Genomic DNA, 22,700 nt, shown 5'->3' with positions numbered 1-22,700 from the left:
TTGCCGATTAGCACATTCTGGTGAGACCTTATGAACTTGGAGCAGAAACCCTCCAGTGGCAACAACACACTGCACTGTACTCTTTATGTCTTAAAGAATGGATTGGATGTCCCATTTACTTTTTGTGTTGGCGGTTGGAGCATGAGATCAAGAGGCAGGATATCTCCATTTTGGTCCCTTCCTTGGCCCTAATGTGTTTTGGGTCCTTGAGCAACTGCTTTTTGGTAAAAATAGGAGCTATAAAAAGATGATCCCAGTTCTAATACAGAATGTGTTGTGATGACATTTGGGACTCTGGATCAGGAAGTTCAGAATCCATCTGGAAGACTTAGGGAAAGACCCTACACCTGACCTGTGAGTTCTGGTCTGTAAAATGGGTCCAATAATACCTTTTCTACATTTGACACATGCTGATGTTGAGGGTGAATGTGGCCAGACACCTTTTGGACAAAGATGTGATATTATATGAATATATGTCATTGTTGTGTTCGTGATTGGTCTGTGTCTTATATGCTATGCTGCAGAAAAATGTTAGGATCAACCAGGACTTCTTATGTCACAAAATATTGATTTTAAAAAAAAGATTTTATTTATTTATTTGATAAATAAAAGAGAGAGAGAGCAGCAGCAGTAGAGGGAGAGGGAGAAGCAGGCTCCTCGCTGAGCAGTGAGTCCGATGCGGGGCTTGATCCCAGGACTCTGAGATCATGACCCGATCCCAAGGCAGATGCTTAACCTACTGAGCCAGGTGCCACCAGTCACCCACGAAGTCTTTGATTTCTTAAAATCTTTGTGCCAGGGGCAGGGATGTTAAGTATTATAGATTCTGGAAGGTATTGGCTCATTCCAAGTGCTAACAAAACTCATCCCTTCTGATGGAGGCATTGGGCATTTGTCATCTTAGACCTTAAGGAAAAAAATATTAGAAGGTAAAACCCTGCAGGGCTACTGTTTTATGTATTTTTTTCCTCACCTTCTGTTCTTATTGATAAAGGTGATCTTGGCTTTGGAATTCTCCTTTCAAATAGTCTTAGCTACTAAAGAAATCTTCTGAGGGCCTATTCTCTAATCAAGAAAATTGGCGTTGAAATTCTGGTGGATGCAGGAAAAGGTCAGCGTTCACAATAATGTCTGCACCCTGGGCCTGAGTCCTTTGTTATGTCTTACTTAGAGTAAACAGATTAATTTCCTCACAAACTATGACCACATTTTTTAAAAGCAAGCTCAGTTTGGTTTTATTTGGTTTTACACTCTGGGAATACTGCTAATGCTGTTATTCAATTTTTCCTTCCAAACAAAAACAGAGTTCCAAATTATACACGCACACACACACACACACATACACACGTGTGTGTGTGTGTGTGTGTGTGTGTCCTTTAATTTTCTTCTCTCTTTTGGAACTGGAAATCTTAGCAGAGAAATATTTTTTAAGAGTCTTTGTTTTCTACTGAGGAAGCTTAGAGCTAACTCCCATGGAAGTCATTTTGCTCCCAGAGCCAAGAAAGTAGTCGTAGAAAATACAACATGCACATCCCAAATTGTTTCCCATGGGAGATGAGGGCTTCCCTTGGCAGGGACATGTGGGCCTGTCTCTACAGGCACTGTTAACACTCCTACAGTGGCTAGAGAAACGCCCTCATTCTAGACTACTTGGAAAAAAATGCAAAAGGACCCATTTCAAAATTATATAGCAGTAAAAGAACCTTGAGGAATAAGCCCTCTGTATTTGGAAGACTTGACAAGTCACCCAGCTTGTGCCTTTTGCTCTCCTCTCATCCCTATAAATACCACCCCCCTCCACCCCCCACCTGGGGAGCTTCTCTTGGCCAGTCCAGATCCATAGGGTGCTTCGTGCTTTCAGGACAGCTCATTTCTATTAAGCCAGCTTTTCTGGGACACTCCACCTACAATGGTTTTCACATCCCTCCCTATCTATGGCATTGAGCAGTGCTCCTGTGAAACAGGCCACTTTGGAATGGAACAGAAACTGTGGACCTTCTTCCAAGAAAAGAGAGTGCATCCGTGTGATAGCAGGTTAGCCTGCATGCAGTTTCCACAGCACATGGACTCCCAAAGTGCCCAGGCAGAGACCACCTAGGGGTCTTGAGCTCCAGGTCTCCTCCTGTGGGGAAGAGAGCATAGACTTCGGGGTCCCAGACTCACAAAGTCAAAGATGATTTTATCTTTTATTCTCCTGCAGGGCTCAGAAGGTGCTTTCACCACCTGAACCTCTTTTTCTTCCAATAAACATGAAGATAATTATAGTGAACTCAAGGGTTGCTATGAGTTTTGAGTGAACTAAAATGTGTGAAAGCTCAAGCATAGCACCAGGCAAAAAGTAGGCATTCAATAAACTGTGGATGTTCTTGTCCCTCTCATGTATAGTAACATAATAATAAGCTATAGGGGCACCTGGGTGGCTCAGTCATTAAGCATCGGCCTTCGGCTCAGGTCATGATCCCGGGGTCCTGGGATTGAACCCCGCATTGGGCTCTCTGCTCAGCGGGAACTTGCTTCTCCCTCTCCCACTCCCCCTGCTTGTGTTCCCTCTCTGTCAAATAAATAAAATCTTTAAAAAATAATAAGCTATAATTCTTCTGATTGGTTATTAATATGTACTAAGTACGTACTGTTACTTTTACATTCAATTAACATTTTTGAGCACTTACCATTTATCAGAAATGTGTTATATGCTTCCTGGGTAGATCAAATTCTTTTTTTTTTCCTTTAAATTTCTTTATTGTTATGTTAATCACCATACATTACATCATTAGTTTTTAATGTAGTGTTCCATGATGCATTGTTTGTGCATAACACCCAGTGCTCCACGTAGAACGTGCCCTCTTTAATACCCATCACCAGGCTAACCCATCCCCCCAACCCCGTCCCCTCTAGAACCCTCAGTTTGTTTTTCAGAGTCCATCATCTCTCATGGTTCGTCTCCCCCTCTGATTTCCCCCACTTCATTCTTCCCCTCCTGCTATCTTCTTCTTTTTTTTTTTTTTAACATATATTGCATTATTTGTTTCAGAAGTACAGATCTGTGATTCAACAGTCTTGCACAACTCACAGCGCTCACCATAGCACATACCCTCCCCGATGTCTATCACCCAGCCACCCCATCCCTCCCACCCCCACCACTCCAGCAACACTCAGTTTGTTTCCTGAGATTAACAATTCCTCATATCAGTGAGGTCATATGATACATGTCTTTCTCTGATTGACATATTTCACTCAGCATAACACCCTCCAGTTCCATCCACGTCGTTGCAAATGGCAAGATCTCATTCCTTTTGATGGCTGCCTAATATTCCATTGTGTGTGTGTGTGTGTGTGTGTGTGTGTGTGTGTGTGTGTGTGTGTGTGTATACCACCTCTTCTATATCCATTCATCTCTCAGTGGACATCTTGGCTCTTTCCACAGTTTGGCTATTGTGCACATTGCTGCTATAAACATTGGGGTGCACATACCCCTTCGGATCCCTACATTTGTATCTTTGGAGTAAATACCCAGTAGTGCAATTGCTAGATCGTATGGTAGCTCTATTTTCAACTTTTTGAGGAACCTCCATAATGTTTTCCAGAGGGGTTGCACCAGCTTGCATTCGCACCAACAGTGTAGGAGGGTTCCCCTTTCTCCGCATCCCCGCCAACATCTGTCGTTTGGTTAATTTTAGCCATTCTGACTGGTGTGAGGTGCTATCTCATTGAGGTTTTGATTTGGATCTCCCTGACGCTGAGCGATGTTGAGCACTTTTTCATGTGTCTGTTGGCCATTTGGATGTCTTCTTTGGAAAAATGTCTGTTCATGTGTTCTGCCCATTTCTTGATTGCATTATTTGTTCTTTGAGTGTTGAGTTTGATAAGTTCTTTATAGATTTTGGAGACTAGCCCTTTATCTGATATGTCATTTGCAAATATCTTCTCCCATTCTGTCAGTTGTCTTTTGGTTTTGTGGACTGTTTCTTTTGCTGTGCAAAAGCTTTTCATCTTCATGAAATCCCAATAGTTCATTTTTGCCCTTGCTTCCCTTGCCTTTGGCGATGTTTCTAGGAAGAAGTTGCTGTGGCTGAGGTCGAAGAGGTTGCTGCCTGTGTTCTCCTTTAGGATTTTGATGGACTCCTGTCTCATGTTTAGGTCTTTCAACCATTTGGAGTCTATTTTTGTGTGTGGTGCAAGGAAATGGTCCAGTTTGATTCTTCTGCATGTGGCTGTCCGATTTTCCCAACACCATTTGTTGAAGAGACTTTTTTCCATTGGACATTCTTTCCTGCTTTGTCAAAGATGAGTTGACCATAGAGTTGAGGGTCCATTTCTGGGCTCTCTATTCTGTTCCATTGATCTATGTGTCTTTTTTTGTGCCAGCACCATACTGTCTTGATGACGACAGCTTTGTAGTAGAGCTAGAAGTCCAGAATTGTGATGCCGCCAGCTTTGCTTTTCTTTTTCAACATTCCTCTGGCTATTTGGGGTCTTTTCTGGTTCCATACAAATTTTAGGATTATTTGTTTCCTTTCTTTGAAAAACGTGGATGGTATTTTGAAGGGGTTTGCACTGAATGTGCAGATTGCTCTACGTAGCATTGACATCTTCACAATATTTGTTCTTCCAATCCATGAGCATGGAATGTTTTTCCATTTCTTTCTGTCTTCCTCAATTTTTTTCATGAGTATTTTATAGTTCTCTGAGTACAGATCCTTTGCCTCTTTGGTTAGATTTATTCCTAGGTATCTTATGGTTTTGGGTGCAGTTGTAAATGGGATCGACTCCTTAATTTGTCTCTCTTCTGTCTTGTTGTTGGTATATAGGAACGCCACTGATTTCTGTGCATTGATTTTATATCCTGCCACTTTACTGAATTCCTGTATGAGTTCTAGCAGTTTTGGGGTGGTGTCTTTTGGGTTTTCCACATAAAGTATCATATCATCTGCAAAGAGTGAGAGTTTGACTTCCTCTTTGCCGATGTGGAAGCCTTTGATTTCTTTTTGTTGTCTGATTGCTGTGGCTAGGACTTCTAATACTATATTGAATAGCAGTGGTGATAGTAGACATCCCTGCCGCGTTCCTGACCTTAGGGGGAAAGCTCTCAGCTTTTCCCCATTGAGAATGATATTCGCTGTAGGTTTTTCATACATGGCTTTTAGGATATTGAGGTATGTACCCTCTATCCGTATACTTTGAAGAATTTTGATCAAGAAAGGATGCTGTACTTTATCAAATGCTTTTTCTGCATCTATTGAGAGGATCCTGTGATTCTTGTTCTTTCTTTTGTTAATGTATTGTATCACATTGATTGACTTGCGGATGTTGAACCAACCTTGCAGCCCAGGATTAAATCCCACTTGGTCATGGTGAATAATCCTTTTAATGTACTGTTGGATCCTATTGGCTAGTATTTTGGTGACAATTTTTGCATCCATGTTCATCAAGGATATTGGTCTGTAATTCTTCTTTTTGATGGGGTCTTTGTCTGGTTTGGGGATCAAGGTAATGGTGGCCTCATAAAACGAGTTTGCAAGTTTTTCTTCCATTTCTACTTTTTGGAACAGTTTTGGAAGAATCGGTAATAATTCTCCTTGAAATGTTTGGTAGAATTCCCCTGGGAAGCCATCTGGCCCTGGGCTTTTGTTTCTTGGGAGATTTTTGATGACTGCTTCGATTTCCTTAGTGGTTATAGGTCTGTTCAGGTTTTCTATTTCTTCCTGGTTCAGTTTTGGTAGTTGATACATCTCTAGGAAAGCATCAGTTTCTTCCAGGTTATCTAATTTACTGGCATAGAGTTGCTCATAATATGTTCTTATAATTGTCTCTATTTCTTTGGGGTTCGTTGTGATCTCTCCTCTTTGATTCATGATTTTGTTGATTTGGGTCATTTCTCTTTTCTTTTTGATAAGTCTGGCCAGGGATTTATCATTCTTGTTAGCTCTTTCAAAGAACCAGGTCCTACTTTCGTTGATTTGTACTTTTGGTTTCTATTTCATTGATTTCTGCTCTGATCTTTATTATTTCTCTTCTCCTGCTGGGTTTAGGCTTTATTTGCTGGTTTTTCTCCAGCTCCTTTAGGTGTAGGGTTAGGTTGTGTATTTGAGACCTTTCTTGTTTCTTGAGAAAGGCTTGTATTGCTCTATACTTTCCTCTTAGGACTGCCTTTGCTGCATCCCACAGATTTTGAACAGTTGTGTTTTCATTTTCATTGGTTTCCATGAATTTTTTTAATTCTTTAATTTCCTGGTTGACCCATTCATTCTTTAGTAGGATGCTCTTTAGCCTCCATGTATTTGAGTTCTTTCTGACTTTCCTCTTGTGATTGAGTTCTAGTTTCAAAGCATTGTAGTCTGAAAATGTGCAGGGAATGATCCCAATCTTTTGGTACCAGTTGAGACCTGATTTGTGACCTAGGATGTGATCTATTCTGGAGAATGTTCCATGGGCACTAGAGAAGAATGTGTATTCTGTTGCTTTGGGATGGAATGTTCTGAATATGTCTGTGAAGTCCATTTGGTCCAGTGTGTGACTTAAAGTCTTTATTTCCCTGTTGATCTTTTGCTTAGATGATCTGTCCTTTTCAGTCAGGGGGGTGTTAAAGTCCCCCACTATTATTGTATTGTTGTGAATGTGTTTCTTTGCTTTTATTAATTGCCTTATATAATTGGCTGCTCCCATGTTAGGGGCATAGATAGTTACAATTGTTAGATCTTCTTGTTGGATATACCCTTTAAGTAGGATATAGTGTCCTTCCTCTTCTCTTATTACAGTCTTTGGTTTAAAATCCAATTTGTCTGCTATAAGGATTGCCACCCCAGCTTTCTTTTGGTAGCCATTAGCATGGTAAATGGTTTTCCACCCCCTCACTTTCAATCTGGGGGTGTCTTTGGGTCTAAAATGAGTCTCTTGCAGACAGCCTATCGATGGGTCTTGTTTTTTAATCCAATCTGATAGCCTGTGTCTTTTGATTGGGGCATTTAGCCCATTTACATTCAGGGTAGCTATTGAAAGATATGAATTTAGTGCCGTTGTATTGCCTGTAAGTTGACTATTACTGTACATTGTCTGTGTTCCTTTCTGGTCTATGCTGCTTTTAGGCTCTCTCTTTGCTTAGAGGACCCCTTTCAATATTTCTTGGAGGGCTGGTTTCGTGTTTGCAAATTCCTTTAGTTTTTGTTTGTCCTGGAAGCTTTTTATCTCTCCTTCTATTTTCAATGACAGCCTAGCTGGATATAGTATTCTTGGCTGCATATTTTTCTCGTTTAGTGTCCTGAAGATATCATGCCAGTCCTTTCTGGCCTGTCAGGTCTCTGTGGATAGGTCTGTTGCCAATCTAATGTTTCTACCATTGTAGGTTACATATCTCTTGTCCCGAGCTGCTTTCAGGATTTTCTCTTTGTCTCTGAGACTCTTAAGTTTTACTATTCGATGTCGGGGTGTTGACTTATTTTTATTGATTTTGAGAGGGGTTCTCTGTGCCTCCTGGATTTTGATGCCTGTTTCCTTCCCCACATTAGGGAAGTTCTCCATTATAATTTGCTCCAGTATACCTTCTGCCCCTCTCTCTCTTTCTTCTTCTTCTGGGATCCCAATAATTCTAATGTTGTTTCGTCTTATAGTATCGCTTATCTCTCGAATTCTGCCCTCATGATCCAGTAGTTGTTTATCACTTTTTTTCTCAGCTTCTTTATTTTCCATCATTTGGTCTTCTATATCACTGATTCTCTCTTCTGCCTCATTTATCCTACCAGTTAGTGCCCCCATTTTTGATTGCACCTCATTAATAGCCTTTTTATTTCAATTTGGTTAGATTTTAGTTCTTTTATTTCTCCAGAAAGGGTTTCTCTAATAACTTCCATGCTTTTTTCAAGCCCAGCTAGTATCTTTAAAATCATGATTCTGAACTCTAGGTCCGCCATCGTACTAATGTCCGTATTGAGTAGGTCCCTGGCAGTCAGTACTACCTCTTGTTCTTTTTGTTGAGGTGATTTTTTCTGTCTTGTCATTTTGTCCAGAGGAGAATAGATGAATGAGAGAACAAAATGCTAACCGGTTAACAACGTCCCCAGAAAATATACTCTAAATAAATCAGAAAAGCCCTGAAACCAGGGGAAAAGAAAGGGAAAGAAAGAAAAAAGAAAAAGATAAAAGCAAACAAAAGAGAACAAAACAAAACAAAAAAAAACCCAATATGATCAATTATGATCAGGCTGGTGCATAGATCAGTGCCACACACTAGATTTTGCGTGTATTTTGGTCTGTTAGAAGAAAGTGCCTCCCAAAATTTTAAAGAAAGAAAAACTTATATATGTACAAAATTAAAGGTTGATACAATGAAGGGATGGAATATGACTGTAAAGATGAAAATTATAAAAAATTTGTAAAAGGAATTGATAAGAAGTTGTTTGAACAAAGAAAGAGGATTTAAAAAAAAAAGAAAAAAAGGGAGAGAATGTGATCAGGCAGGAGACTAGAACAAAGCCATACACTAGAGATTTAGGGTATATTTTGATCTGTTAGAAGAAACTGTATCTTGGCAACCCTATCAGCACCCCTCTCACTCCTGAGAGCTTTTTCTGTATCCTTGCTTAATAAACTTCTATCACTGAAAAAAAAAAAAAAAAGAAGAAACTGTATCTCAAAATTTTAAAGAGAGAACATCCTATTTATATAAGCCAAAAATAAGGGTAACTACTATGAAGGGATAGAATATGACTCTAAAAATGAAAAATAAAAATGTTTCTATTAAAAATGGGATTGATAAGATGTTGGTTGATAAAGGGAAAAAGAAAAATTAAAAAAAAAAATTAACTTTGAAAGACTAAAGAATCATGGTAAAAAAGCCATGAACTCTATGTGCAGTATTCCCCTAGTGCTGGAGTTCTGCCGTTCTCATTGATCGGTAAACTTGGTCTTGGCTGGCTGTTCTTGCTGATCTTCTGGGGGAGGGGCCTGTTGCCATGGTTCCCAAATGTCTTTGCCGGAGGCGGAATTGCCCCGCCCTTGCTGGTCCAGGCTAAGTAATCTGCTCAGGTTTGCTCTTGGGAGATTTTGTTTCCTGCAAGCTTTCCTTACAGCTTTGGAGGTCGAGAGTGAAATGGTGGCCTCCCAGTCTCTGCCCTGGAGGAGCCGAGAACTCGGGGCCCCACTCCTCAGTGCGCCCCCAGAGAAAAGCAGTCAGTCACTCCCGTCTCCAGCCACACTCCGTGCTCACCCGGCCTGTGACTGAGAGTTTCTATCTCTGGCACCGGAGCCGGTGTGGAGTCTCCAAACCCAGCAGATACCTGCGGTGCACTCCCGTGCTGCTCTTCCCCGGGGAGGAAGGGGAGTCTCCTTGGATCTGCCACTTGTTGGGTCTCCGCTGGAGGAGCAGTGACCCGACTGTGTCACTGATCACAGTCTATGGCAACCCCGAGCTGAGAGCCCGCACCTCTGCTCCGTCTCTGCAGCCGGGTTCCCCGCTCCGATACCCGGGAGCTCTGCGGCACTCAGGCACCCCCGGTCTTTCTGTGACCCCGAGGGTCCTGAGACCCCACTGTCCCGCGAGGGTTCCACCCCCCGCTTAGCCACTGCAGCGACCTCCCTCAGCGGAGCCGACTTCTAAAAGTTCCGATTTTGTGCTCCGCGGCTCTATCACTTGCCAGAAGCGGCCGACGGAGGCCCCCTCCCCCGCCGTCTATCCTCCCGAATATCGCCTCGGATTCACTTCTCCGCACGTCCTACCTTCCAGAAAGTGGTCACTTTTCTGTTCAGAGAGTTGTTGCTATTCTTTTCTTTGATCTCCTGTTGAGTTCGTAGGTGTTCACAACGGTTTGATCCCTATCCAGCTGAATTCCTGGGACCAGATGAAATCCAGGTCTCCTACTCCTCCACCATCTTGCTCCACCTGGGTAGATCACATTCTTAAGCCTGTTGCTATCTCCCTAAATAGAATATACATCCCCTGAGTGCTGAGGCCATGCCTTCTGTCATTGCATACCCCACCCCCATGTGCCTTATGTAGTCAGGGTGTTCAATGAGTAATTGACTAAATCCCTCCAGTAGTTATTACATGTGTCTTTTTTTATTTTAAAAACAAAGTGGGGCGGGAGGGGAGAAAGTTTCCACCAAACTGCTATCAGATTCCCTTGTCTTAGGATAGGAGTTTCCTTTTTCCTTTTATTTAGATAGGTCACTGTCATCAAGAGAATCAGTGTTGAGGAAGGCCAACACTGGAAGGAACCAAGTCTCCTGGGACTGAGTAGGCAATAATCCTAACTTCCTCTTCTTTAGATTGCTGGCAAATCTATACGTTACCCCTTTGTCCTTTGGTACTTCATTCTTTTTCTTTTTCTTTTTTTTTTTTTTTAAGTTCAGTTAGGCTGACTTTTTTTTTACCTTTTTATTTATTTACTTATTTTTATTATTATGTTAATCACCACACATTACATCATTAGTTTTTGATGTAGTTTTCCATGATTCATTATTTGCATATAACACCCAGTGCTCCATGCAGAACGTGCCCTCTTTAATAGCCATCAACAGGCTAACCCATCCTCACTCATTCTTTTTCAATGGAGATGTTTCATGAGTCACTTTGGCAGGGTTTTCTTCATTAGATATTTATGTTTTTCTTGGACTTTATGCTATATTTATGAAATCGGACACAATCATAGACACAATCATTTGGTTAAAATTTGCAGTTTTCAATGATTTTTCTAACATTTACTAAAAGAGTGACCTAGTTGTTCCTATTTTCAGAAACATTATCAGCAAATATCAGCTGTGCTGATATTTGCATGGCATTTTACAGTATACACGATCTTTTCACGCCCATTTCATTTAGTCCTTGCAAGAACATCATGCAGAAGATATTATTATATGACCATTATGTAAGATGAGGAACCCAGCACTCAGAGCTGAAATGAATTGCTCTAGAATAATGGGAGAATTGGATGGTGCTTTATATTTGTGCAGCTCTTTCAAATTTTCCTGGGTGATCTCCTTCGTCTACTACTTACGGTGTACATCTTTTGAGAACACCAGTTGGCCATATTGTTATTTTGATCTACTCTGTGCTTCAAATCCTCAAGACTATGTCTTAATCTTTTTCCGTGAATCCTAGCTTACAATGCCATGGGAAAACAGGTCCAGCCAATAGCTAAGGCCAACAGGCCAAGAACCCAGTAGACCTTTGCTTTGGTAGATAGAGAAGGGGTGGTCCTGGAAAATCCAGCCGTGGAAGAAGACTGGTGCCTCTAAGAGCAAAGGGCCATCCAGAGTGGTAATTGATGAGAGCCAACTTCCAATCCTATCCTCTAAAAGCAAGAGACCTCCCAAGTAAACGAGTCAGAGAATGTATTTGCAGGGCCCACCCCCTAATAAGTTCTTATCCAACTTGATACACCTTTCCTTTCTCTTCATCTGATAGCCAAGACCTTGTCCCGTTCCCTTGCTGCACCTCTACCAGGCTCTCCTTGCAGAAATGAATTCAGATCTCACAACACTCAGGTGCACACTGTAGCTATTATAATAAGTCCCAGGAAGGCTTCACTTCAAGATGATCTCTGAAGATGTCGAAGGAGTTGCGTGTGTGTGTGTTTAAAGTAAGCCTACACCTCACAATATAGACCACATACCCTTTGACTAATAAACATGCTCTATACATTATTATTTGATCTCTTTTATGCCTGGAATCCCTCTTACCATCCTCTTTTGTGACTTCTATTTCTAGTATTTTAGTACTTTAGCATCTACATTTTTGGCTATACTTCTCTCCTTCAAAATGGTTCTCCTCCCCCTGTTGCATTACCGGGGAGAATTTTCCTGTCCCTGGAACTTACATAAACAACTTCTTTCCTATAGAAACTGCCAAGAATCATCATCAGAATCACCATCATCATTTTAAGGGACTCAGGTTAAGGTCCTCCTAGGAGATGCAGAGCTCCTGCTGCGTTTCTGTATTTGTTCTGATAGAAGTTCCCACACCACAGGGGAGAATGGCAAGTAGCTGGCATCCCTTGGGACAGACCCAAATACAACGTGGAAACCAGAACTCCCGCTTTCTCAAGCACAGCCCCGGACTGCCTGCCAAGCTGTTCTGCCACCCATTCAGCTGCGAAACCACTTCTGTGCCTGCGGGAGCTGGGAGCCTTGGCTCCTCCTCAGATATGAATGACTTCCTCTGTCTACTCTTAGCCAGAGGAGATTTCTCTTTGTCTCAGCTGCCTCTTAGCTATGATCAATTTTTCCTTTTTCTTTTTAACCCAAAAAAGCAAAAAAAAAACAAAACAAACAAAAAAAAAAAACTCTACTTCTTCAGCATAACCCATTTGTTTTTATTTTCTGGACACCAAATCTTGAAAGAGACCATTTTTTCTCCTTTACTTTGGCCAGCAGAAGCTCAGGTCAAAATTGAACACTCATCGGGGGCCTGGGTGGCTCAGTTGGTTAAGCAACTGCCTTCTGCTCAGGTCATGATCCCGGAGTCTTGGGATCGATTTCCACATCGGGCTCCCGGTTCAGCGGGGAGCCTGCTTCTCCCTCTGACCCTCTCCCCTCTCATGCTGTTTCTCTCTCTCTCGCTCTCTAATAAATAAATAAAATCTTAAAAAAAGAATTGAACACTCATCTGCAGTAAACATGAAGACCTTGAGGCCCAGATGTCCTATAATTCACGTGTTCCTTGCCTCTCTATCTTCATCTTCCTGTTCTACTTTTTTTTCTCTTCTCCCCACTTTTGCTATGTAAATATTTGCATTCTCTAATAGCATATAATAACTTATCTTACGTTCTTTTATTGAACAAGGTAAAATATTTTTTTAAAATCTTCATATAAAGAATTAAACCATCTCACTCATAATGTGCTGCATAGAGATGTATTTTCTATGCAGTGAGGAGTTATTTGCAAAGATTGCAGAGTCACTGCCAGGAGGATATGGCTGGGGTGGTGGTGGAAACCCCACAGATGAGGGTCCCTTCCAAGTGGACCCTGGGGTCTCTTCTCACTGACCGCCTGTGTAATGTTAACTCACTTTGAAGACCTGAAATCAGAATACACTTCCATGAATTCTTGGTGACCTTGAAGAGGAGCAAGAAGCATCAAATCTTTCTGTACTTATTCAAAGAGTGTGTATGGAAATGCAGGTTCCACGGGATTGGACTTGACCCCTAATACTACATAATGTCCCAAAGTCATCATTCCAGACAGTTCCTTTTGGGGACATTCTAGAAACATCTAGAATACTGGGAGTTCCTTAATTGACCGCAGTTGATGTTAGAATCATGTTGCAAAATGTTTGACCGTATCAGCCAACCAGCTGAAATGACCTTTTGAACAGATAGAATTCTGTAGCTGGCTGATATTTGAGTGTGTCTGTTACTAATTTTAAAGGCTTGACATATTTTCTGCCCAGGTAGTCTGACAGTAAAATCACGTACAAGACAAAGTTTTAGGAAGGAGCTAAATCCATTCACATCTCTTGCGACACATTAATAGCACAAAACGAGGAAAATCAAGAATATTTAACTTCCATTAAGGCATTTTATGTGAAAGTTGGGACTGCTGCTAAACAGTAGAATCATCTTCCTACCAGAAACATCTCCGGGTCTGAATTGGAATTGTTCATTAAGCTGGATACAGATTCTTTCCAAGAGACCCAGGAGGGTTTGTGAATGTTGCCCAGTGGAAGGGATGGACTACACCAGTTCTAACCTTTAATTTGGCAGAATCTACCTCATACAGAGCTTTGCTCAAAAATATCTTAAATAGAAATGTGCATTAAAGGCACAGGAAGAAGAGAAAAATGACAGAAAGAATAGGGAAGATTCTTTTGGAAGAGAGAAGCATGCTATTTGCTTCCCAGTGCACGTGTGTGGGTGTATATGTGTGTACACACAACACACACACACACACACACGTACGCACATGCCCAGATACTCACATGTCTCAAGGTGGCAGAAGTCTAAGACGTATCTTGTCCAACCTTCTGCCCAACACATAATTCATTTCTATAATATTTTTACAGGCTGATAGAGAACATTTCTACTTCAACACTGCCAGTTACAGGAAGCTCACTATTTCACAAGGCAAATCCCTCAATATTCAGACAACTGGAATGGTTAAATTTTTTTTTCATGACATTGAATGAAGAGCTTCTTCAGTTATTTCTTCAGTGACCCCAGCTCTCTTTGCTAGAGCTGCATACAACCTATTAACCCATCTTTCATAGGATAATCCTAAATAAGTATTTGAAGGCTGTTATAATCATGATAATGATGATGGTGGTAATTATCATCATCATTATCCATACCAGTAGTACATAACATTTCTTGAGTACTTCCTGTAAGTGATTCGCAAAGCATTTTATATGTTGATCTCATTAATCCTCAGGACTCAAGGAAATAGATACATTTCAAAAATTCATTTTACAGATGAGAAGACTGAGGTTGGAGAGATGAAGCAGCTTGTCCTGGCTAACAGAGGTAGCAGGACGCAGAACTAGGTTTGAAATTGGGCTTCCCCAGGCTCTTTTCTAGCTTCACATTAGTGGCCTATTCCGTGGATGATGTGTGCAGGTGTTTTCTCAGGGGAGTATTATGAGGACTAAAATATCACCTTCTGATATTTTAGATATCATACTACATACTGTCTCACACAAAGCACTCTCCGCTCCTCACATCTTTCGTATAGTAGTGTATTTTTAGGAATTCCTGTATCAGCATAAACACTGTCTGAAGCCCTGTGCACAGAAAACTGCAGCCCTGCGGTTTTCTTTTACTGGTCCAATGATTTTTCAAGTTGATCCTTTACAAACTGAGGTGTCTGAGTCACGAGGTAGAGAAATGCCTTCCACAGAGCACAGCACCCAGCATCAAACTGTGGCTCCATGAATATGTGCCAAATGAATGAATGGACCAGTGGCCTCCTGAAAAAGATAGTTTAATGCCTAGAGCTGAGAGCAGTAGAAATTTTGCTGATTACCTAGTAAAACTATGTTTTCCCTATTCTTTTTTGTTAAGTTAGGATTGCAAATATATATCACATCTGTATTTCTCTGTTGATTTGATCCCCTCGTGCAATTACACTGTAATTTGTTTGAAAATAGCTTTTTGGATTAATATCAATACTTTCTCATGTTTGCACTTCATGAAGTAGCCAATCTTGTTACCACTGAAATGTCAAATTATGAGAGTTTCTGACTTGCCAGGAAGTTGCACGTCTGGGACATCTGGCTTCCTGTATAGGCCATGAGGGGTCCCTTGGGCTCTAAGTCTGTGTTTTCTAAACTCTTTTCCTCAGAAATTTTAAGAAACTTTCCTTTCTGGACAGATATTTTAATAATATCCTCATTGTGCTTGTTCATTAACATGGTATTTTCCTACATCAGTAGAAAGGAAACAAAGAAATGCTGAAGTATTAACTGTAAAGATTCAGGGAATTGGTGAAGGGGAGAAGGAAACAATGCAGAATATACCTAAGCTCTGCCTCCTATAACTAAAATACCTGATTCTTAGAATACCATGTTCTTTGGTTAATTGTCATTATAGTAAATGAGACACAAAACACAAGTGTATTTTCCAGAGACAGCTTGTGACATTCTTCTCACTGTCATACATTGTATGGTTTAGACCAGATATCCCTAACTTTTAGAGAGCCAGAACCTCAGAGATATTTATCTGTCCCTGATTTAGGATGAAGTTGCTAAGTTATTAGTCATCACCTGGTATGGAGATGCTTTATATCTGCTCTTCAGATGCAACTAATGGGGGGCCAGTGTGATTTATGCAAGTCCAGCCCTTTAAGAAGTCTATTTTTTTTTCTTAGAAGAAGAAGAAGAAGCAGCAGCAGCAGCAGCAGCAGCAGCAGCAGCAGCAGCAACCGAAGTCTATTTTTCATCCTGCTAATGGTGTTTGGTTTTATGTTGCCTCTCCTAGGTTTGCTGGGATGGGAAACCTGCTCAAAGTCCTTACCAGGGAAATTGAAAACTATCCACATTTTTTCCTGGATTTTGAAAGTAAGTTCCAAAAATTAAAAGATGATGATGGGAACTTTTTTGCTTTCTTTATAGCTTGTTGATAAAGAAGCTATAACATAAAGATTTTTTTTTTAAATTTTATTATGTGATACTTAAACCCACATGTCACTATGCGTTTCTTTCTCTGAGTCTTCAAAGATTATTTCATTTCTTTCTTTTCTATTATTTTTTTTTAAAAATCTAATAGAAAATCTTTTTAATGTGTCCATGGTTTTCTTTGACTTTAGAAACACTTTCATCAGCTAGCATCAATCATCATCATGTATTTTTCTTAATAAATTTTATGAAACACTATATTATATTCTAAAGAAAAATAGCACATGTAGTAACTTACATAGATTAATATAAAACAAATATCACTAGACATAAAAAAATTATCAAAACTATAAAATAGACTTATAGATTATTTTTGAGTCATCTCTGTCTGTTGTTTATGTTATTTGATTATATAAAACTATGTAAAACTTTTGAGAATTACCCCTTTTATCTGAAGGTTATGTTTCTTTTATCAAAAATTTAATTTTTTTTTCCTAAGGTAAAATGGCTTGTGAATTATGACTGAAAAAATATTGGGTTTTTTTTCTTATCTTGTTTATTTTCTTGATTGAATATATTTGCTGATGAGTGACACATCTTCAAATTTATCAACTAAGCTCATATTTCCACCTTCCTATTATGTTCCCCTTTTCCTAAATTACAATTCCACAAAAGCAAGCACATTAAATGTACTTTTTTCCCCAGTATTTACCATTTGTTGCAGACTTCAACCTGCATTAAACTTTAATTTTTCAAGTGTTTATGTATATTAAAAAATAAGTCAGAATTTCCTTACATATAGATTAAACTTGCTAACAGAGATTTTCTAGGTAAAGGCTAGAAGTCCCTTCAAAGATACAGTAAAGCAAAAGGAGACTGCTCCCTAGATATGTCTTTTCAGAATCTTCGGTAGGTCTCAGGTAGTTGCATGAAAAGGAAAAGTAACCCCGAAGCTCATGTGTTCTAAAAATAATATTGAAGATTCTAGATTATATTCAGTGAAGGAGATTCCACTTCGACTTAACTCATTTTGCTGCTGCTGTTTGGATGGATTTGGTTGGGTAGGTTTGGGTTGGATTTGGCTGGGTTTGGTAAGTGGCACAGGTGAGATCAATACCAGCTTGATATGACACATCAAAAGAAATGTTTTTTTTTTTTTTCCTGGTGTAACTTTTACAATTCCAATACACATATCTTTGTTGTTGTTGCTCTTGTTGTTAAAATGAAGATTTATTAATAACTTTTAAGAATTTCACAAGATAAATGACCTAATATCCCATCCCCCTAATCTTACTAGTTGCATGTTTAGTTGATTCCTTCCACTTCTTGTCATGTGCATGTTACACTGTTGCATCCAGCATGTACAAAGTCCAAAACAGTGGTGAAGGTAAAATACTCCATTCACTCAAAACTTGTGTGTGTGTTGGGGGGGGGCATATAAACACCTAGGGGAGTTAAATGCCTGCACTTAATTTTGAAGCTCTAAATTCCACATGCACCTGCACATCCTGCTCATAAATGCCTACCAGGTTCAGTGGCCCCCATTTGTCCATTTAGCTGTTCTTGCATTCTTGGTTTTCCATGCTTTTACAAAAAGTAGTATTGAGTTCTTTGTCAAGACTAATTTGAAAAGCCTTCCAAGTGAGAAAATTACAATCTGCAGGGATTTAAAGCAGTGGTTTTCAACGGCTGTTCTCTGGAGTACCAGGCTTCTGGGGTTATGCCTCAGGGGGTCCCTGGCCCGCTGCTGCAGAAGGACTGTCGCTCTTCCTCTCTCCTAAGACCCAGCACTCAAGTCTGCTCAATCTTGTACTTTGGATAATTTCTTAATTCTTTTTTTTTATTTTTAAAAAGGTCAAGGTGGCTAAAACTAACATTTAAATATCTTGAATTTTGATGATGGTTTATGGTACCAAAAACTCCATTTGCAGATATGCTATAGTATCTTCAACAAGGTTCCTTGTGGACTAGATGCTCATGCCTTGGGGCTCATTAGGACTAGAGCAGTAATATATAAGGAAAACTTAAAACTATAAATTTACCCAAAAAAATATGTGAACTGTTTATATCCCCGCCAACCCCAAGGAGAAGGTTAACATTATTTCACTGAGACTCTGAAACGATAAATAGCTGGGCTAACATCACATAGGGAATGAGTGAGGACCTGAGATGGAGCACAGGTCTCTGGCTCTCCTCCTCAAGAGCCCATCTCAAGCAGCTCTGAGGAGTGTGACAGCCATCATCCTATTTCTGACTAGAGAGCATCTTTGTTATCTACGAACTAAGACATCTCATGGAAAAAATGTTTTTTTTTCTTGATCCTGAAAAATCCTCTTTCCTAAAGGTGGTTTTCAAAAAAGAATGGTGATGGACCAGACGGTAGCAAAGGTAGACTGTGGCCATGATTTCTCTGTGAGTCTGTAGATTTCAGCTCAGCACAATAGTGGTATGTGCAATATGCTTATGAATATCCACGTAAGCCAGGCAACATCAGGGAGACAGAGCTAAACAAGCACAGTCATTGGAGTCTCAGACTGGTGTGCAGGGTAATATAGGCACATTTTTCGAGACAAGATAAAAATAAGGGGCTTAAGACCACACTGTGGTCTTGGAGTAAAGAGGAAGAAAGAGCATGCATCTAGTTTCAGGAAATGGAAGACAACAGAAGGAATTGGAGAGGTCTTCTAGCCAAAGGTGGCCTTTAGAGTGGGCTTTAAAGAATGGGTGATTTTTCTATAAGCATATAGGGAGAGGAGTTTTCCAACAGTGGAAATAGGGATAGGAATAGGAAGGGCGTGTTTGAGGACTAGCAAGAGCCCCAATTTAGACAGAGCATCACGTGCTTGCTGAAAGGAAATGTGGGCAGAAATGGAAGGCTGGTTTGAGTTAGACCACAGCGGTTGCAGAAGCTCAGGGTTAGCGGTCCACAATTGTGGTTTGCCTTCAAAAAGAATAGCTGAACTCTCTGAGGGAAACCTCAAGAGCAGACAAAAGCTTGGCATGTGGGAACCTTAGGTATGCTCATGCTTAACGGGAGGGTGATGAGTCAGAGGATCAGGAAAAGAGACTACATTGTAGAGGAAAGAGAACATCTTACTAAACCGAGACTCCTGATGGCAGGGCCTGGGCCCCACTCAGGTTTGCAACCCAGCACTTCACCCCATGTTGAGCATGGAGCACGGATCACCAAACGAGCTTTAGTAACAGATGCTGGCCATGTGAAGGAATGGAATAGAACAGGCTGGATGGAGGCAGTCAGGAGAGCACAGGCAGTAAAGAAGGAGGGACTGTAAATGGATTCACGTGCTGCAGAACGCTCCAGAGGGATAAGGCTCAGGAGGGGATTGGCGGGGTGGGCTGTGAGCTGCCCAAGTACTGTAGCCACTGGCAGAACAGATTCAAGACGTATTGCTTTGCGTATAGAGTCTGGACTGCGAAGAGTTAAGGAGAAAGCAACGGAGGGAGGAAGGAAGGCCAAACAGCATGTAGCAACAGCTTAAATGAATTTGGCACCTCTACTTTGAGTGTTGAATATTCTTTTTGAAGTCAGTGATGGAATATAATTGAACTGGGTCAAATAGATATAATTAAGCTGGATCAAAATATAAGACAAAATTAGATACATCTGTCCTCAGGCTTTCCAGTTGTGTAGATTTAACTTAAATTCTTGTCTGACCTTTGCAGGGAGTTCTACACTCTGTGCTCACATTTTTACACAACAATTTAACATCTTTTTTATTGTTGGGTTTTTCTTTTTTACCACACTACTTTTTTTTTTTTTTTCTTTTTCTGTCTCTATCTCCTTGTCATATTTCCATTTCCTTTTTGAAGGCTGGGAGACAGAGGGGGAGTAAAATGCAATCTAATCTTGCCTCAGTGATGGTTTTGGGGACAGTGTACAGGACGATGGATGCTTGAAGATCTGTTGACGATTGTTTAATTGAATCTGCCCGTTATGGCACCCAAAGTGGGCAGCAGGCATTAGCCCTCCAGCAAAAAACTCCAGTGATTCCCAGACTGAAATGATCATTAGAAACATCTGGTGGATATAGTCTTTACATAGTGTCTGAGCTTCTCCCCAAATTCTGATTCAGTGGCCTAGGTCCAGGAATCTGTTTTTGCCCACATTTCCCAGGTGGTTCTGATGATCGGCCAGTTTGGGAACCACATTTAACTAACGCATCCAAGTGAAGCATTAATCCACCCCAGTGTTTGGAACAGTGGAGCTGACCAAGCAAACTTTTGAGTTCCCAGATCCAGAGCTGAAGTCTCCGGAATTGGTCACAGAAGACTCCTTTTAGTTTTTGGTTCCCTACTTTTCCCTTGCCGGGCAGGCGGTATAGAGTTAGCCATAAATGAGAACTCTGACTCTATAGAGTGACATACGTCCTCAGTCCTTCATACAGTATCCACTTTGGAGTAGAAGGTCTCCAAGACAGGTAGAAGTTCCAGTGGATTAAAATCTATGCAAGGGCACCTTGCTTCAGAGAAACCCTGTCACAGCAAACAACTCCATCTATCAAAACGTTCCTCTGGGGTCTGAGTAGATATTTCTCCAAAGATAAACAAATGACCAATAAGCACAGGAAAAAACATTCACTGTCATTAGCCAAGAGGGAAATGCACGTCAAAGCCACCATGAGATAGCACTTCACAATAAAAATAATAAAATGTGTTGGTGAGGATGTGAAGAAATTGGAACCTTCCTACACTGCCAGTGGAATGTAAAATGGTGCAGATGCTTTGGAAAACAGTTTGGCAGTTCCTCAGCTGTTAAACATAAAGTTACCCTATGACCCAATGATTCCACTCCTAGGTACATCCCAAGAGAAATGAAAACGAAGATCCACCCATAAACTGGTACATAAATATTCACAGTAGCATTTTTTTAAAGACTTTATCTATTTATTTGACAGAGAGAGACACAGCGAGAGAGGGAACACAAGCAGGGGGAGTGGGAGAGGGAGAAGCAGGCTCCCCACTGAGCAGAGAACCCGACGTGGGGCTCGATCCCAGGACCCCGGGATCATGACCTGAGCTGAAGGCAGACGCTTAATGACTGAGCCACCCAGGCGCCCCTCACAGTAGCATTATTCATAATAGCCAAAAGGAGGGAACAACACAAATGTCCATCAAGTCATGAATGGACACATAAAGTATGGTATATCCATTCACTTGAATATTATTGAGTGGTAAAAAGTCAAATATTGATGGAGGGATAACTTGAAATCATTCTGCTTAGTGAAAAAAAGCCAGCCACAAAAGAGCACATATTGTGGAATTCCATTTATGGGGAATGTCTAGATTAGGCAAATCTACAGAGATAGTTCATTAGTGGTCGTCTGGGCCTGGGGGTGTTGGGAAGAAATGGGGAGCAATTGCTTATGGGTACAAATTTTTTTGAAGGATAAGATGTTTTAAAATTGATGATGGTGATGATTTTACAACAATGGCCATATACTACATATCACTGAATACTTGAGATGGGTGAATTGTGTGGCATGTGAATTATATCACAATAAAGCCGTTACAAAAAAAAAAGCTTCTTTTAGAAAATCTGATTTCTTGCTGCTGGTTAATGCTGAAGCCATTCCATCCACTCAAAATAGATAATTTTTCTTCTTTGCCTGACTAATCCACTTTTTTAAAATTTATTTTTATTGAGGCATAATTTACATGTGCTGAAATGGACGGGGCTTGAGTGTATATTTCAATCAATTTTGACCAATGCCACACTCTGTTAAGACAGGATATTTTACTCCAGAGTTCCAGCATACCTGTTTTCTGTCAATCCCCTCTCCCTGACCAACACCCAGAAACAACTACTGATCAGATCTGATTTGTATCTCAAAGATTAATTTAGCTAATCTATAGTCTTGAACTTCATATAAATGGAGTTATAGAGTATATGATTTTTTATCTTTTTCTCGTTCAACATAATGTTTTTTGGATCCAGCCATATTATTACATGTATCATTGTGTGTTCCCTTTTTTGCTGAATACTCTTTTTTTTTAAGATTTTATTTATTTATTTGACAGAGAGAGAGAGACAGGAGAGAGGGAACACAAGCGGGGGGGGTGGGAGAGGGAGAAGCAGGCTTCCCGCGGAGCAGGGAACCCGATGCGGGGCTCGATCCCAGGACCCCGGGATCATGACCTGAGCCGAAGGCCGATGCTTAACGACTGAGCCGCCCAGGCGCCCCTTTGCTGAATACTCTTATTGTGGGACAGTTTCTGTATCCATTCTCCTGTTGATGATCACGCAGGCTACTTCCAGTTTTTGGCTACTATGAGTAGACATGCTGTGAACATTCTTGTAGAATCTTTTCGTGCATCCGTTCTCTTTTCTAAAATACCAAAGAGTAGACTTGCTGAGTCAGTTATATGCAGCTTTTCAAGAAACTGTCAAATAGTTTTCCAAATGGGATGTACTATTTTCCGTTTCTACCGGCAGTCTAGAGTGCTCAGGTGTAACACATCTTTTCCGAAACTTAACATTGTCAATTTTTTCCTTTCAGCTCTTTTAGTGACTATGGGATGTTTTCTCCTTGTGGCTTTAATTTGCATTTCCATGATAACTGATAATGTTGGACGCTTTTGCACGTGCTTATTGAATATTCCCTTAGCATTTTTAGAATATATTATCCACTCAAGTCTTTTATC

At 40.5% G+C, this 22,700-nt stretch overlaps 1 protein-coding gene across 4 annotated transcripts in view; it reads left to right on the top strand.

The window, feature by feature from the left end:
* The window catches only part of CYRIA (CYFIP related Rac1 interactor A), a 110,712-nt gene that overhangs the window by 64,024 nt on the left and 23,988 nt on the right, over positions 1-22,700 (top strand). For all 4 annotated transcript variants that reach the window (XM_027622003.2, XM_027622001.2, XM_027622004.1 and 1 more), the window contains one exon: positions 15,901-15,980. In XM_027622003.2, the coding sequence (XP_027477804.1) occupies positions 15,911-15,980 (70 nt within the window). In that variant the 5' untranslated portion in view covers positions 15,901-15,910. The remainder of the gene's footprint in view (positions 1-15,900; positions 15,981-22,700) is intronic.

This window comes from Zalophus californianus, chromosome 8, assembly GCF_009762305.2.
Source record: "Zalophus californianus isolate mZalCal1 chromosome 8, mZalCal1.pri.v2, whole genome shotgun sequence".
In the NCBI taxonomy this organism is placed as follows: domain Eukaryota; kingdom Metazoa; phylum Chordata; class Mammalia; order Carnivora; family Otariidae; genus Zalophus; species Zalophus californianus.
This window is presented reverse-complemented; position numbering and strand designations above follow the sequence as displayed.